General features: G+C 38.9%; 2 protein-coding genes across 2 annotated transcripts in view; one reads left to right on the top strand and one right to left on the bottom strand.

Moving 5' to 3' along the window:
- Positions 1 to 7,956, top strand: part of LOC105222013 (zinc finger protein ush) — a 210,996-nt gene extending 203,040 nt beyond the window's left edge. The window contains exons 3-12 of the mRNA XM_049457567.1: positions 1,608 to 2,358; positions 2,424 to 2,736; positions 2,842 to 2,942; positions 3,003 to 3,257; positions 3,365 to 3,661; positions 4,155 to 5,172; positions 5,237 to 5,499; positions 5,564 to 5,846; positions 5,914 to 6,026; positions 7,182 to 7,956. Coding sequence (XP_049313524.1) covers positions 1,608 to 2,358; positions 2,424 to 2,736; positions 2,842 to 2,942; positions 3,003 to 3,257; positions 3,365 to 3,661; positions 4,155 to 5,172; positions 5,237 to 5,499; positions 5,564 to 5,846; positions 5,914 to 6,026; positions 7,182 to 7,692 — 3,905 coding nt within the window. The 3' untranslated portion in view covers positions 7,693 to 7,956. The remainder of the gene's footprint in view (positions 1 to 1,607; positions 2,359 to 2,423; positions 2,737 to 2,841; positions 2,943 to 3,002; positions 3,258 to 3,364; positions 3,662 to 4,154; positions 5,173 to 5,236; positions 5,500 to 5,563; positions 5,847 to 5,913; positions 6,027 to 7,181) is intronic.
- An 8,285-nt stretch (positions 7,957 to 16,241) lies between these two features.
- On the bottom strand, positions 16,242 to 17,449 carry LOC105222014 (SUMO-conjugating enzyme UBC9-B). Its single transcript, XM_011199175.4, has 2 exons — positions 17,290 to 17,449; positions 16,242 to 17,227 (listed from the first exon to the last, which is right to left on the bottom strand). The coding sequence occupies exon 2, from the start codon at positions 17,082 to 17,084 to the stop codon at positions 16,605 to 16,607; it is 480 nt and encodes a 159-aa protein (XP_011197477.1). The 5' UTR covers positions 17,085 to 17,227; positions 17,290 to 17,449; the 3' UTR covers positions 16,242 to 16,604.
- Between the last annotated feature and the right edge of the window lie 756 nt (positions 17,450 to 18,205).

Raw genomic sequence — 18,205 nt, 5'->3', positions numbered from 1 at the left:
TAAATCCAAATTTTTTATTTTGATAACTGTTGGAGCCATTTCTCAGCGGAATCCAATCGATGGACGTCCGAAACTCCTGGAGATGTGGCAAATTCAACGAAAAGAAAAACGCAACAGTTAACTAGCAAAGTAGAGTATTAAAATATGAATCCCATCAATAGTGACTACTACATATTGGGATTGAAATGTTTGAATGACGAAATAGTTGAAAAAATAACTCATTTGTAAAAAAGAGCTGTTTAATTCAGAGGTCAAACACTTGAACAGAGTTTCGATATACTTACGCATCCATCATATTCTCCGAATGTGAACCTGTGACTTTTTTATGTTCTCAGCTGGAAGCTCAGTAAAACCAGAAGAAAAATATACAGCCTTTGCAGCCTGCCTATAACAAAACCACTAATAACATTAGGTTAAGTTAGGTTAATCTGGTAGGCCAATCGGTTCTTTGCGATACGAGATGGAGTTTAGTTGTTAGGTCCATAAAAAGTAGTCATCCTTAAGCAGCCTGCACTTGACGCGAGTTTTAACAGACTCTACGGACTCACTATCGATACCTCCTCCAGTATATCATACCATGGGGACCCTAGATGCTTACAGCGTAGCCTTGTCAATGCGGGACTAGTGCATAAGAGATGTTCCATTGTTTCCTTGGTGCCTTACTGTAGATGTTTCCTGCATGGATTTGTCAACTCTATTCTGCGGACGTGTGCCGCCACCAAACAGTAACCAGTTAGTATTCTGATCATATTCTTACAATCTCTGCTATCGAATGCCAACAGAAATTTTGTGTACTTCCGATCTACCGTTTTACAAAATTTGTCAGGTAGTTCGTTCCATCGAGTTTTGATTTTCTTTACCATACTTCTGTCCATATCGTCGTATAGACAGTACATGGGTTTCCCAATGTTGATCACGTTTTCGGGTGTTAGCCGTACACCATTATCGGCAATCTCGTTCACAATTTCATTGCCTTCGATGGTTTTGTGGCATGTCAAACAGTAGAAATAAAGTTAAGTTAAGTAAAGTTCCCTGCCTACTTACCACTTTTCACTGCTGCTCTGCTTCCCAAGACACTTCTGAACGATATGCGATACGAAGTTACTGCCTTGATTGTTGCTTGGCTGTCTACGTAGATGTTGAGTCTGGTATTGGCTGCAGGTGCATTAGAGTGTATCTCCGGGGCTTTCGCAATAGCAAAACCTCAGCTTGAAATATACTGTAGTGGTCAGGGAACTTAAAAGGTCTTAGGTCTAACTCTGGAGAGTATATTCCCTCACCAACTGCATCGCCCATTTTCGAGCCATCCGTATAGATGCTTAGAGTTCTGCGCATAGCTAACATACCTTTACGCCAGCCATCTGTTTCTTTGTTTTCTTTGAACCTTCTTTCCCTGTTGAAAAGTGGGTTATCGAGTATGCAAAAATATGGAGCAAACTTTACACTTAATTCCGACATTTTTGCATTCATCGAAATCAACCAATACCATTTAAATTTCTCTACGCGAACAATGTTTCGCACATTCCGTTTCCATTCACCAAAAACTTATTATGTACTATAGATAGATAGATGCAAACTTCAATTAATTTATAAATATTTTCGTTTAGATTCCAAAGATCTGAGTCCCGCTGACTTAACAGATGACCAACAGCATATAGAACGTGAAGATCATAGGCTTGAAGAGACTGATATAGAAATGGAAGAAGATACAGATACAAGAGAGGACGACAATCGAATACTTGCTATAAATCCACATCGAATATCGCCGAATAGAAGAGAGGAAAGTGCACCGAGTCGTCCACCTAGTGTAGCCATATCAAATGGTTCAAATTCCCTAGACGCATTTCACAACGCCAACGAGCATATTGTACACAAAATCGAACTAAATGAAATTAGTATCGAATCAACTTCAATAAATTCAAACGACGTACGTCCTGCCAGCAGCAGTCCACATAAGGAAGAACTGGCTGGCAACGAGACACCACCGATGTCTTCACCAACAAGCGTACTGCCAAAGTTGCGCTTAAATGCACTTTTGGCTTCCGATCCGGCCTTGAAACCGGATGCAAAAGATCTAAAAGTCTTACACGAAGAGACGCAAACGAAAAATCGACTCGCACAGCTGCCACCGCCACCGGCGCTCACCAAGCAGGAAAATATGGACACTTTAATGAGTGCGCCAGTAGTTAATGTCGTGGAACCGGTGTTGAAAACGCCGTCAGTTGGCGCCTCATCATCACCAGCTGCCACAGCGGATATCCCACCACGCCTAAAATTGTACATGTGCTTGCCCTGTGGCATACACTTCAGCTCACCCTCAACATTGGAAGCGCATCAGGCCTATTATTGTTCGCATCGGTAAGTAAACAGGCTGAACGAGGAGGGGACAATGGAGTTAATATCCACTTCTTTCATTGTTGCAGTAATAAGGATATGGAGTCTGACGGAGCTTCGCTGTCCACAGTTATTACCGAAAAAACTGGCACATTGAATGCTAACACGTCCAACGCTTCTAGTGGTACCATCAATATCGGCGCTGGCAATAACGGTAGCGAACACGTCGCCAAAGTCATCAAGACGGGGAAACAATATGCATGCACACAATGCTCTTATAGCGCGGACAAGAAGGTCTCCCTCAATCGGCACATGCGCATGCATCAAACGTCGCCCGCGCATAGTAGCAGCGCGCCACCATCAAACGGCGCCGCCGCATTAGATGAGGGTGGTTCTAGTCAAGTGAGTCAGTTGTTGGTTGATAGCACCAATGATCTAGCCTAAGTCCAAAAACTTGTTGAACGTTCCAAGAAATGCTTTATAATCTTAAAATTTTGTATGTTTCAGCAAACGGACCGTTACTGCAGCGATTGTGATATTAGATTCAATAATGTAAAGACGTATCGTGCACACAAGTTGCATTACTGCAGTTCACGCCGCAATGAGGGGTAAGAAGACCGTAAACTTTTTCATTAAAAATACACCAAACACTCTCTTCCATACTACAGACAACTAACACCCAAGTTGGAAGTAAGCACCGCTAATGTAATTAAACCCCCGGTAGGCGCGGCTGCCATCAGTCCTCAGACGCGCACAAAGACGCCGACGCCAGCTATGGTGGCCGCTGCCGCTGCGGCAGCTGCTGCTGCAGCCGCGTCGTTGCAAGCATCACCGCCGCAACCATTTCTGGCTTTACCCACAAATCCAATATTGATAATTCCCTGCTCGTTAATACGAGCGGCGAGCTGGATACCGGGACCACTGTAAGTAATACTTAACTTAATTTTACAATTGTACAAGCACTACATATAATATTGGGGACTCTATGAAAGGTACTAAATCTTGTTTCTATTAAATATTGCTACCTCAGCTCATCAGCATCGGCGTCTATTTCAAACCCTGATACCACCTGCTATATGTTGGACAACGGTAACTTGAAACCATTAGCCACAGCTTTGAATATGGGTGGGTTAAATGCCAATACTGCGGCGAATAATAATAACGTAGCTGCAAGCGCAAATATTCCACAAATGCCGACGGTCGAAACACCGCCGGTTCGCCAACCTTCGCAACCTAATAACAGCGATGTGCTCCCTGTGGAGAAAAATGCTGGACGTAGTAGCGACCGCAGTGAGACCTCAACGCCAAAGCGAAAAGATGGTGCGCGGTAAGTACAGTGTATTTAAGAAGTAAACCCTTAAGGTTCTGACACCTTAGCCACTCGAATATCGGATATTTCGTAGACTATAGTATGAGCATTCCAAAGCAAGATCCTTTACAAATCTAAGTGCATAGATTTATGTTGACATGAAGTCAAATTATATAATTATACAGCGATAGTTCTTCTAAGCACCTGACGAATCATAGCCAGAGAATCCTCAAAATTTACCATGTGGTCGAAGTACTACGTCAATTCCAAAGATAGAGTTGGGATCTAATTTGATCAATCATTATTACTAGCATTTGATGGTTATAAACTATAAGAAAGATATACGATTTCTCAACTTAGACTCAAAAGCACCTTATTTAGTATGCGTTTCAATATTCAAGATCCTCATATTCTTTTACTAAAGTTATCTGTTCTAAATATATTTTACTAACAACCTTATCAAAACAAATTCTTAGTATGCATATCGCTTTGATTCTCTCATTTGGAACAGTGAGTCCGCACCTTTGGACCTCTCACTACGCCGTTCGCCTCCCTCTTATGTCAGCCTGCAACGACAGCGAGTTCACTCGGCCTCCTCCTATGCAGATCACGATCAGCAACGTATGGATATGGAAACTCTACTGGAGGCAAGTAAGGAGAACTTGTCTATGGATGAAAGTGGCACAGTGACACCCGAACAGATTGTATGTGCGCCCTCATTACCAAACAGTCCATCAATGAGTCCATCGCCAAAACGACGTGCAATAAGTCCACGAAGTTCTGGTGCCGGTAGCACATCTTCAATGTCACCGCCAGTAAATGTTTCGACTGCCTCGCTGGTGGCAGCTGCCGCCGCCAGCAACATGCTTGATCTACCGCTGCGTTCAATGTTACCCGCCGATCTAGCGTTGAAACTCTCCGAAACCAATATTATGAATCCATTGTTAGCCAAACAAAACTTCGAACTTGCTTTAAAGCTCTCGGCGGCCGCTGCAGCTGCAGTAAACAACAGCTCACCAGCTAATGTGGGCAACGGTTCGACACACGCTGAGTTGGCTGCAGCGGCGGTTGCCGCTGCCACAGCAAAGTCTTCGCTACTCGGCATGCCGGTTTTGAGCAACCCTACCTCGACCGGTAATAGCGCTAACGTAGGTGGCGGACCCAACGCTGCTGTGCAACCACAAATTTATGTCAAACAGGGTGTTTCCAAATGCAAGGAGTGCAACATTGTCTTCTGCAAGTACGAAAACTATCTGGCACACAAACAACACTACTGTTCGGCACGCAATCAAGAGGTTGGCGAGGGTGAAGCCAAAGTAGCCAACACGTCTCCTCTTGGAGTCGGTGCGGCCGCAAGTGTTGAAACGACACCGGTCGCCTATCAGCAACTAATTTGTGCAGCCTGCGGCATCAAATACACATCATTGGACAATTTGCGTGCTCATCAAAACTACTACTGCCCCAAGGGGGGCGGCACGGCAGGCGCAGCAGCCGTTGCAGCTGCAGCTGCGACAGCCGAAACTGGACAGGTAAGACGGGGTTATGGATGTATTATATGGATTTGATTTTTTATAGTTTCGTTTCGAATTATAGTTGCCTCTGACTAAGGAAAAATGTGGCAAATGCAAGACAATTCATGAAATTGGTTTGCCATGTCCACCACCGCCCGCACTGCAACAAACGCAAAACAGCGCACAGCACATCGCGGCGACATCGACAAATCAAAATATGTATAAATGTCCCGTTTGTGATGTTGTTAGTCTGACAGCCACCGAAAGTCGAAAGCACATGGAGACGCATGGCACCGTGAAGGCATTTCGCTGTAGCATTTGCCGCTACAAAGGCAACACTTTACGGTAAAGAGACTCTACACATTGCATTTAGGATTGGATGTTGATTGTTATGTACTTTGTTTTTCAGTGGAATGCGCACCCATATCCGCATGCATTTCGACAAGAAAGCCACCGACCTCAATGAGGAGCACTACATGTCCTGCATCCTGGAAGACGAGGGCTTGGAAATCCCTAGCATAGCATCTACACTGAATCAGGAACAATTGGCGCAGCAAATAGCCGCTATGCAACAACAGCAACATCAGTTGCAGCTGCAAGCTCAGCAGCAACAACAACAACAACAGCAGCAGCAACAGCAAATATTCAATTGCGATTTATGCAATTACTCATCCTCCTATAAGGGCAACGTGGTAAGTGTGAGGCGGTTACCCGATTAATTACATCAAATACCATAAATAATAAATAAACTTCTCCTAGCTACGTCATATGAAACTGGTGCATCCTCACATCAACATTCACTCACCATCAATTTCACCTGAAGCCAATGATCTGGAAACTGCCGATGTAGCTGGTTTGAATGGAGAGAGTAGGTAAGCAGTCGGATTTTTAGCATCAATTTCGAATTTACTTTCCTCAATGGTTTTCAATGGAAGACGGGAATTCTCTGTCCGATGGTGTTTACATTTTACTTTCTAGATAGCTTAGTGAATGCTTCTTCAATTCTCAAAATCACACAAAATAAAAAAAAACGTTTTCTGAAAGCCTGCAAACAGTAACTAGGTTAATTTCACCAACTTAGCCATGACGATATAGGAGATGTAAAGGGAAGCGTTGTCATGGTAAAATACACTTTTCTCCTACACATTGACCCAATAATTCGCCAAGTAGAGTCGTGTGACCGTTTTCTCCCTGTCCAGGTTGTCAATGTAGATCACACATGGCGAGTCCCAGAAAACGGAGATCACCAACCATCGGCTCGTATTGCCTACTCTTTTCGAAGTAGCACCTATTATCGAAGTAGTACATTGAATTTTGAGGCTGACGTTGCGGTTGGTGTTATTGCTGTTGTTAATGACAATGATATCAATATCAACGACGTTCGTCAGCAGCTGTACACTCTTATAGAAGATTGTACCGTCTCTATTCAGATCTACAGCTCGAAATATTTTCTCCAGCAATAGATTGAAGATATCGCATGATAGTGAATCGCCTTGTTTGAAACCTCGTTTGGTATAGAACGGCTCGAAGATGTCTTTCCCGATACTGACGGAGCTTTTGGTATTGATCAACGTCTGTTTACACAACCGTATTAGTTTTGCAAGGATACCAATTTCAGAGATAGCGGCATAAGGCAGCACTTTTTCGTGCTGTCAAAAACAGCTTTTAAACCGATGAAGAGGTCCGCTCCATCGGCATCGATTGGGGAATGGGGTTCACCAACTCTTGATGTTACACTTTCAATGCCATTCAGCAAGTTGGAGAAATGTTCCCAACACTGTTAGGCTAATATTCTCTCACGCCAATTCGCTGGGTTCGTAGAAAGTATGCGACTGACATGCTTCAACCTTAGTAGGACGAAATCTTCCACCTCATCTTCCTCCCTGCGACCTTGACAAGTTGCGTCCTCCAAAACCTTTAGCCAATGGGATAGTGTTCAGTTGGGACATTTATCATTGCAGCGTTATGAATCTCTTATCTTACTTTAAAGACTTATTTTACTACATTAACTTATCTCTGTTTTTTAGCAATTTCACCATAAAAAGCGAGCCAATGGATCAAGCGCCTAACGTCAGTCTAACAAATTCGGCACGATTGCTGGACAATAACAACACAACAATATTGGCTGCCACCTTGACAGCACCACCACCGCTGAACAGCCTCGGCGCCGAGCAAATGCCACATATTAAAACTGAACCCTTGGACATCGGAGGCGACAGCCAACCAGCAACCACACCACTACCAGCGCTCAGCTCACCCGCTATTGGACCACCGCCACCACTCAATGCTGCCACCGACGACAATGCCACCGTAGCGGCAAATCAAAAATATTGTCAAACATGTGATATTTCCTTCAACTACATGAAGACCTATGTGGCACACAAGCAATACTATTGCAAGAATAAATTACGACGCCCGGAGGCCAGCGAAAGTCCCAGCCCCAACGCTGGACTAATGCCAATGTCAGTGGCGTCGCCCAACTCGCTGCTACTGTTGCAGAAGAACAAGGAGAACCTGCAGCAGGAGGCAGCCATTTGATAGAATGAAATGTGGCAGGCACGCAAGCACTGGGAGTGGTACTACAAATGCTTTTAAAGCACGATTGGGCAGAGAATAAGAGCAGCGGAATTGCGAAATGGAAACAGTTATGCACAAAACGTACAGTATTCGACTGGAATCTCTGTAGATGAAAATACTTGAAAATATTATATAGTATGTATTCAATAATATCTTCGGATAATCAAATAGAAATGCTTAAATACATATGTATGTAGAGAGTAAAGAAAAAACTTGAAAGCTTTTTCCATTGTGTAATAAAAATAAATAATAAAGTAGTTATAAGTATTTTCCTAACTTTATCGATTTAATCACGACTTATTATGTATGCCAAAGTTAATTATTAATGCTACGGAAATAATTGAAAATAAATAATGCTAATAGTACTTACTAATGTAATATATGTACATATATAAAGCTACAAATATACGAAAGCACTTCGCCTGTATATTCGAATGTCTTAAATATAAATATATACTTATAATATACATACATATAGGTACATATGTAAACATGTGGTGTTGAAATATTTGGAAAATGCAATTTTTCAAAATATTTCAGTCATTTCCCTTGTAATCTAGAAATATTTCCTTGTGTATTTGTTGTAATTATTGTATTTCTTCTTCAGAAAATGAAAAAAATTTGCGTGAAAACACTGTTAAAAAACTTCCATAAACATAAATATGTATATAACTGATGAATATTTCAACTTAATCCCTCTGTTATGTATTGACAATACATACGTATGTACGTATGAAGCTCTAATTAATTTTCAGATTTATTAATAATATTATAATAATGGTTCAAGCATCTCTCACGCAGCGAATTGCGAGCATATTTCGAATGAGCCCCTCATCATAAGCGTACATAGAGGCCATGTGCGCGGGTGCAATAGGTATTTAAATACATATATACTATATATAAGTAAGCACATAAACTTAGGTACAAGACAATAATTATTTATTTCAAATATATATGTACATACACATGAATATGTATGCATAATCAATTAAGTAGCTATCTCAACCTAATTGTGAATAAATATGTATTAATATTCCCATTTAATTTATCTACTTACATATGTACGTTTGTGTTTGTATGTATGTGTAAGCATTTATATATACATGCTTACATTCATATATACATCCATGCGTGTATGTGTATGATGGACAAACCTTAGAAAATAATAAAGTGTATCAATATAAATAAATAAAAGCCGTTTATTCATTTAAATGTAATAAATTTGTATTTTGTTTATAGTTGGATGGTATTCACTGAAGAGTCCTTAATCCTACCGGGCACTTCAAAGGACCATACTGCTGAGTACGTACTAAATACGGGGGTAGTTATATGTAGATCCCATTACTGTAAACGTAAAGGGTATCCAATTCGAAGTTCCCTACTTTTTTAAATCAAAAACACAGAAACTTCTAATTTATCATTCGAAAGAACATATTATGGCATTTATTTTTTGAAGGTTATATATTTGAAATTTTGGCAGCGGCTACGTCTCGATGGTTCATCTGTTGAGTCTAACTTTCCGTGACTCGTTCGACCATTTCGACTGGCAACTGGCGAATGACACCCGTAATGTTTGGCTTTTAGGTCTAAAGGATTGCCCGCATAGACTTTAGGCTTAAACTATCTCCACAGGAAAAGTCAAACAGTGTAATATCACTAGTGGCCAATCCACCGGCCCAAAATATGAACTATCTGCTCATCGAAGTGTTTTCTCAAAAAATACATTGATTGATAGGATGTGTGAGAAGCGGCGCCGTCTTGTTGAAACCAAATGTCGCCGAGGTTACGAGCGCCATTTTCAGGCATCAACTAGTCGGCTATCATGCCGCGGTAACGCTCGCCATTGACGGTTACGTTCTCATCGGTATCATTTTTGAAGAAATATGGACAAAACTTTAGGTTGGAACAAGTTTGCAGTTTTGTTGATCTGGGAGTAACTATGGACCCCAAACTCAATTTTAATCTTCACGCATCTGCCACGGTTTTTAAAGCTAAAGGCGCTCTTAGTTTTGTTAAACGTTGGCCTAAAGAATTTAGAGGTCCGTCTACCACAAAAATTCTTTTTACATCTCTAGTGAGGCCTATATTAGAGTATGCTTCTGTGGTTTGGAACCCTAGTTATCAAGTCCATTCAGATAAGTTAGAGTCCGTTCAAAAACAATTTTTACTTTTTGCCTTAAATCATTTGCATTGGGATTCCAGTTTAAATCTTCCCCCTTACACTAACTGCTTAAAACTTATAAATCTCCCGACACTCGCTAGTCGTAGGGAGATGCTTGGTATAATATTTGTTGTAAACTCATGAATGGGTCAGTCTGTAGCCCATCTCTCTTATCTTACATTAATTTTAACGTACCCGCTCGCTCTACCAGGCAGTTTAGACCCTTACTTTTAAAATTTTCTAGAATAAATTTTGATTTAAACGAACCATTCTGCCGTATATGTCATGATTTCAATTCTCATTCCAACACATTTGATCTAACAGACTCAATCTTTACCATTAAACAAATTATTTTATCTACTCTCAACAAGTAACATTTAAAAATTATAAACTTTAATTTAATTCTTAATTTGGCTGTTGAAATTTTTGTTTCTGTAGCTGAGCAGCTTAAGATCGCAACGCTTAAAACTCTCTTGCCTTTTATGACTCGGCTAATTGCGCTCGTTCTTGGATTGCGCCCCTCGCGTCGGTTGGGCGGGAGGAAGGTAATCGTTGGGTATTATTATGATTCCACTGATCCCCAAGCCACAATATACATGTTTCCATACCCATTGAGCCAGAAATGGGCCTCACCGCTGAAGAAAATTTGCCTCGAAGCGTTTAATCTTCTTGGAACTTTTCAAGAGCCCATAGACCGAAGCGATGTCACTTGGGAGGTCGGCGTATTCGGTTCTTGATGGGTGCTGGTGTTGTGAATAGTACGCTCAGTAGCCCAATTATTTTGATCATAAGTTGGGTGAAGCTCGCTAAACACATTCTTTACAGAACGTAAATTTTCGTAATAAAGTTTAACGATTTGTAAAGGTTTTTCAGGCTGTGATCAAATTGAAAGGTGAATTTTGTCCATTTCATCTCCTTCAAAGTAGTCCCCGCGGAGTAGCCATGTGAATTTGCTGAATAGAAGTTGCATGAAGGTAAATCGGGCGAATGCAATGTTGCTGCACGATATTAGTTGAAAATGTGCCGAAATGATCACGAATAACAAATGAAGTATGAGATGGTGCATTATCGTACTTCTTTGTTCAATAAATTCAGACATAGTAAAAATCTAAGAATTCACTTTTAGAACCTCAAAAAACGATGCGTATCTCAAATACTAATGAATATTTTGACGTGGAGTTTAGCATAGATGTCACAAACAGTCCTACCAACTTACAGAAAAAAATTTACCGATTCGAAAAACACGCGAAAAATAAGTTAAAAATTCACCTTTCAATTTGATCACAGTAGTAAGTCTTTTCACGATGAAATGCCAAACAATAGTGAACAAAAATAACATGACAGCTTGACACAACTCAAAATCTATCAAAAAAAGCTATTCAAAATTGTGTCTCTACTTGGATCACCCGTTAGTATTAGGAAGTAGTTTATGTGGGGTAATAAGCAGCTTCAAGCCCCTTTTATCGCATAGACCTGACGGTATATTCTCAGTTCAGTTACAATAATCTCTCAGCCACATAACAGTCTGATTAGTAAGCATTCTCAAAGGGGCGTAGCATTTAAGCTATATGCCCACGATATGGAGAAAAGTCAAAGTATATTATATACCCAAGTCTTGCAAAAGTTCTTATACTAGTCCAAAGTATTTTAGACCAATATGTAATTCCTCATTTCTTTCAAAAACGCTAGAAAGATTATTGCAAATATACAAAAGAAACCTCAGAAATAGTGATAATTTTCCAACATGCTGCCAATGCCAAACTAGGCACTTGGCAACTCGCAGCGAAGTCGATGGGTCTCTCATTTAGTTTCCGTTTCCATCCAATTTTTAACAATCCCCTAAAAATGAACTTAGCTTTGGCCATGAATACTGCCTTCCAGAGAGGTGTGAAATAAGGGTTAAGTGGATAAAGACACAGAGTACAGAAGTACATATTTATACTAACGGATCCAAGATACGGAAATCGTCTTCTGACTCCATATAATGCAGCGACTTTCAAGCATAGACCACAGCAACTAAAGATAGCCTCCTTGTTCTGACAAAGTTGGGCTTAAAACAAGATATAATTTTATATTTACAGAGAGCCAATCAGCTTTGGACTCTCTAAAGTCTCTGAAGGTTTCATAGGAGATAAACGAAGAATGTCTTGATCTATTACTCGTAGTGAATCTAATATTTTATTTCACCATGAATCTACAGTTTGTTTCAGGAAAGCGATATTTCAGAGAACTCTGAACAGGCATCGCCCGACAATTAGACTCCAATAAAGAGGGAATATATCGTCACCTAAAATGCAAAATAACGTATCATCAAAAACTTCGAAATTAAGTGTTTCATTGATTACGAGCCACTACTTCAAATTACATATGTACATATAAGTACATATGCCCCAAATTTTAAGGTTCTGCTATCAGATATAACCCAGTTTTAACCAATATTTAAATTCTGTTTCACTTATGTTTCATTTTATTACGTGTTTCTTTGCTTCCTCTGTAAATTTCCGAAAATGTTGTTACGTTATTTTCAGGTGACGATATATTATAAATGAGACACAAAAGCAGACCGAGAATTGTTCAATCTGTCAAGAGGTAGAAGAAGAAAACGAGGAAAAGATGCAGAACATCTTCAGAGCGAATGCAAGATTTGGCAAAGTATCGCAACTATGGGTCGCGGTTTTCTTTTCCATGGCTCAGAACTTGAACTTTTAAAACTTTTTAAATTGTTGAGCATCAGGAACACAGGGTGGTTTAGGGCGCGCAGTATAGTGTGAAGTAATTTTAGTCCCGATCGTTTCACAATAGGCCTTCCAATCGAATTTTCAGATTTATTGTTGTTGTTTAGATGGGAGAACACATTCCGAAAATACTGTCCTGCTGACAGTCTTTGGCCAGAAAGAGATCCGGGTTGGTTCCAATAAAATCGCGTGGACTGTTGTGGAATATTCAGACCAGTGGTTTGCTTTCCATATCGCAATTGTGATCTCTTAATCTGTATTTACAGTTACGATCCTTCATTTAGTCGTTGTCGAAGTAACAAGGAATAAAAAATTAAAGAATTTTCTGAAATAGGTTTACAGAATTCTTTCGTACTCATCTCTCCACCTCCAACAGTGACCATTGCTTCAAAGTCAAAGTTTTTATGAATATGTTCCTAGGTGGATGGACTGGTTTAGGTACGCAACTGATGAGGTTTATTTCTAATGAAACTTCTCAGAAGTTGTATGTTCGCAAATTTCCTTAATTGAGGGCCTAAAGACTTCGTTGTGTAGTTAATATTTAGGAGAATACTGATATCCGGCGACTAGCTGCTGAATTACCTGCAAGGTGGCGATAGAGTTGCTAGGATTTTCAGGTTATGTCAATTTGTATAATTTGGTTATACTTTTTGACGAGGTAAGTGTCGATCATCGATTTCATTGACTAAATCAAATTAACTCGGATGTCGTAGAAAAATGTCGAGACCGCAAAAATAGAGAAAAGTCGGAGAGGTAATCATTTACTGCCACTGAGTTATACCACAAATTACTAAATAATACTCTCTGAGGTTGAGGCAGTTTCGTAATACAGAGTTTTCCAATAAGAATGAGTTGATTTAACTATAATTGTTAAGAAAATTCAAATGTTTTTTTATTTATTGTGATGTACAATCGATACAATTAAGTTCTGAATATAACATCATTTAAAAGGCCTTCACGACTTATTTTGAAGGAATGAATCTGATGAAGTCAATTTTCGAGTACTAAATCAAGTCGTATTACAATAATATCGAATATCACGTTCAATATTGGCTTCTAAAGCTTGAAGAATCTCCTTTTTTTCTTAAGACCATTGACTTCAAATAATCCCACAAGAAGAAGTAGTCTAATGTGGTTACATCACAGCTTCTTGGAGGATATTTAATGTCACAATTTCTTGAAATAATCGAATCTCCAAACTTTTCTCGCAGTAGATCGTCTTTTTCCGCATGCTGTGCGGCACGTAACCCCGTCTTGTTGGAACCAGATGTTCTCAAGATCAACTGCTTCCAATCGCGGCCATAAAATGCTGGTTATCATCGACCTATGCGTTACCGCTCTCTATTGACAGTAAAGATGTCACCACCTTCATTTCGAAAGAAGTACAGACAGATGATTCCACTAGACTAAAAAGCACACCAAACTGTTAATTGAGCTGAAAATCCACAAATTATTCATGAACAACCATTATCACGAAAAACTTGTGGATTTTTTCACACCAGAATCGACAGTTTTGGTTCCAAGGCAAAGTCAGCAAATACTTCATGGCTTCAGTTCTTGATTGAGAACAATTTTTTACTTATCAAGCCTTTTTCAAAATCCGCCAGTTTGTCTTTTGACACAGTCCCAATTCTTGAGAACGTCTTGGAACCGATTGATTACAGTCCCCAGCAATACTTGGCCGATCGGCAGCAATATTTTCATTATTACGAGCGGTCCTTTGTCTTATTGGTACTTAATCAATTTAGTCTATTATGTAAAGGAACTGTACGCTTCCTATTCTTGTGTGTCATGAAAAACACTTAGAATAAGCGACCACTGCGCTTTAGAAAATCAAGTCCTCTGGTATCTCCGCCACAAAAAGTTGCAAAATCGCGGTTCAGAAGTTTGTCATAACCGCTGATATCGGACCACCATATATACGTACATATGTATGTAACTCTCATTTTAACTGAACGATCAAAACCAAGCTCCTGCATGGAAAACGTTTTTATTTAACGAGATATCTTCACCAAATTTGGCATGGGTTGTTGTCTAAAACAGTGATACATTTTCCTAATAAATATATGGTTCAGATCATAACACTGTAACATACGATACATATGTATGTATATGTAGCTGCCATATAATCTACCCCATCTAAATCAAGTTTTTATATGGAAACTATGAATGTGAAGGTTATTGTAGCTTCTGTGCAGCCGAAGTTAACGTTTTTTCTTGTTATGCATTTCTATTTTTGTGTGAAAACACACTGCAAAGACTTCCTCCAATTACAATTCCTTATCCGCGTCCAGCACTTTTAAACATTAAGAATTTAATCTTCTAAGGTGATATTGTGAGAAGTGCTGCTGGACTACGTTCCTTATATTTAGACTAGGGCTCTCATAAGATGGCTACTTAACAATGCATTGAAAATGCTCCGAAGACTATGCTTGGCCACTTAGAGTCAGGTTTAAAACATACTGTGGCATCATCAATTCCAATGGCTTTTGTGATTCGGCGATGTACCGATAATAAAGCGATTCTAGTTAGTTCAGCCACAATTAGCTAAAAGTTGGATTAACCATGGAATTAAAGTCGAGACAAGTATAGGCAAATAGTCTGATGCTAGAGGCAGTGTGGGTAGGCATTTATCAGGTAACCAAGTCAGTTAGCCATGATCTCAAAGACAACCCCTAAATATTACAGCAACATATATATGTACATACATACATATGTATATGTAATATCAGCATTGCTGCTAAAACAACAAATATGTATGTGCATCCACAGAGTACCTTACGGTTGTATTCGTTATGGCTGTATGAAGATAGGATGACTAATCTTCCAACACTCTGAAATTTGTATTAGGTACTTCATTTATTGCACACATATGTATGTACGTACATACCTATTTAACAAAGCCAAAATACATATGTATGAATGTATATATGTATGTGAGAAAAGTGGTAATTGAAGACAAAAATGTGTGTATGCATATCCTTCCCGATATTCTAAATAGCAATAAAGTTTCAATTTTCAGTTCAATAAAGCATGCATATGTATGTACGTGCGTAAGTATGTATGTATGTATATACATATATTGAGGTTATATATGCCAAAAAGTGAGGTTAGTTAGTAGTACTAGTATCCACATGCCAGTTGTTGTAACGATAACCAAAGTAATTAATAAGTTAACAATTCTTCGTCGAATTAATAGACGGGTCTTTTCCGATGGAAGCAGTACTGCATTCCAAATAAGTCTTACAACCCAACAGCAAAATGATTGGGGTAACTTTTATCATCCATTTGAAAGATTTGCGCTCAGTGCCAGCTACCAACTTTCCTTCAAACTTCTATCAGAAGTGCAAACCACATTAAATCATAAAATTATATAGACATTATCCTATATTGAAGATTCTCAATATATCCTTGCTTTCCAAGGCAGTAAAACCAAACATTTATTTTTGAATCAAATGTATTTACTATTTATTTGTATAAAATTAAACCTGCTTCTCTAGTGTTATTGATCAGAAAAACCGAAAAGTTATCGCATAATTTGTGCACTCAATTATATGCATTGAAATTGTACAAAAAAAATGTCAGAGCATTAAGCAATAGGAATAAAACATAACTACGTTGAGATGCAGCCCACTTGCGAGTTTCACATCTTTACATTTCTGTTTATTTATATATTTTAAATTCATGTGTAAATACATTAGATTTATTTCATTAAAAAGTAGGAGCATATATGTATATAGACAAATACAGTAATAATTTAAATAATTAGTTTGTCCCCGAAGTATTGGAGAACACTAGCATTAGAGCATTTTCGAAAATGCTTCAAATCACCGTTTACGTCTAAACGCAGTACAAGCGTGCATTTCCACTATTCGCACGCCGTTTTGACTACGCTCCTGTGTTTTACCCTTATTTCTCGTCTCCTAACTACTAATATATGTTTTTATGTATGTGCGAAATGCAATTTATTCGTCCTTCTATTCAGTGGCAGCCATTGCACGTGCCTGTGCCCGTACACGTTTTTCATACTCCAAACGATTTTGACAATAGATTGTGTATGCTTCTGCCTGCGCTGGATCCTTAATGTTCGGTTCATTTAGCAAATCTTGAATGCCAAGCAATATCTGTTTAATGGTAATGGCGGGGCGCCAATCTTTCTCCTCATCCAACAATGACAAACAAACCGTTCCAGACGGATACACGTTAGGATGGAATAGTGGCGGTTCGAATTTACATTTTGGTGGCGATGTGGGGTAGTCATCTTTGAAGATCATACGCAGTTTGTAGAGACCACCTTCCCATGCGGTGCCCTTCTTACCGGGAATCGCGCATTCCCAAATCATAAGGTTGAGAGTGCCATCTGGATTTTTGGCTGGACGGGCGACAAAACCGAATGGGTGATCCTTGCGCCAAGCTTTACGTTCTTCCCCTAAGCGCGTAATTGCTATTCCTGACATTTTGTTAGCGAATTTCTATTTGCACTCTTTATAATAAGAATGAGTCTCCTTCGTTCGCTTTTGTTCTATTTTCTTCTACACCCGAACGAACTCACGATTTTTTCCTCGGCAATGTTGAAATGAAGTTGTGTTTCCTCAGATCTCTAGATTTCGAAAGATTATGGTAAACACATATAAACAACAACAGAAAATCACAACATCTCACATTTTCTTTATAATATTCAGTTCCTGCTTAATATAGCACGCGGATTTTGGAGTTTTTGCACAAAACTTTCCCAATTTAACCGCTTAATTCGTGCGTTGAAGAAGAAATGTCGTTGTATGCGTTTTGGGGACTGTCAAACATGACAGCTGCAAGAAAAACTACAAGAAAACGCTGAATATATGGCGTCATTGTAAGGTTGCATTCAAAGCCATACGGTATAATTAGAGAACATAGAAAATCAAGTTTCCTATATTAGTACATTACTTTAATATATTTGGAAAAGGTAACTGTCTAACTTTGTAATGGAGGATCTCCCTTTCAAATAACATACTTCCATTAATATTTAATAAAAACTAAATTGTCATAAACATTTCTCATGTAAGATATAAATACGTATAAGAATAATATTCATATTTTCATGATTTGCTCCCTTGCTATTTTCTTTTGTGGAACAGAATTTTTAGCAAATTAATGCCAAGTTTGAACAAATGGTGAAAATACCCATTCGGCGCTCTTGAGCTCTGGCGGGGTCTATAGAGCATCAACCAAGTTCCGGAACTTATAAATGTTTTCATTTCTCCACTACGAATAGTACTAACTAAGGCATTAGACATCTTCACAATTTGAGAGCCAATGTAACAAAACCTGTCATTTGAGATTTCGCTTAGTAGAATTCATGGGTATATGTATGTACATATGTAAGGCAAGATCCCAAATACACATAGCATTATAAATATTTTTCTAAAAACTTACTGTATATGAGTTTTGCTGAATTTATTATTTACTTTTAATAAATTTTTTTTTTTTATTCTATTGTGAGGATGGGTAACAACAAGAGTTAGGATAAATTTGACAATGAAGAATTAGATTATATTTTATATATTCCAAATCAAAGCTGCCTTTCTTATATTATTAT

The sequence above is a fragment of the Bactrocera dorsalis genome, chromosome 1 (genome assembly GCF_023373825.1).
Source record: "Bactrocera dorsalis isolate Fly_Bdor chromosome 1, ASM2337382v1, whole genome shotgun sequence".
Classification (NCBI taxonomy): domain Eukaryota; kingdom Metazoa; phylum Arthropoda; class Insecta; order Diptera; family Tephritidae; genus Bactrocera; species Bactrocera dorsalis.
The sequence above is the reverse complement of the archived record's forward strand: the minus strand, read 5'-3'. Positions and strand labels throughout refer to the sequence as shown.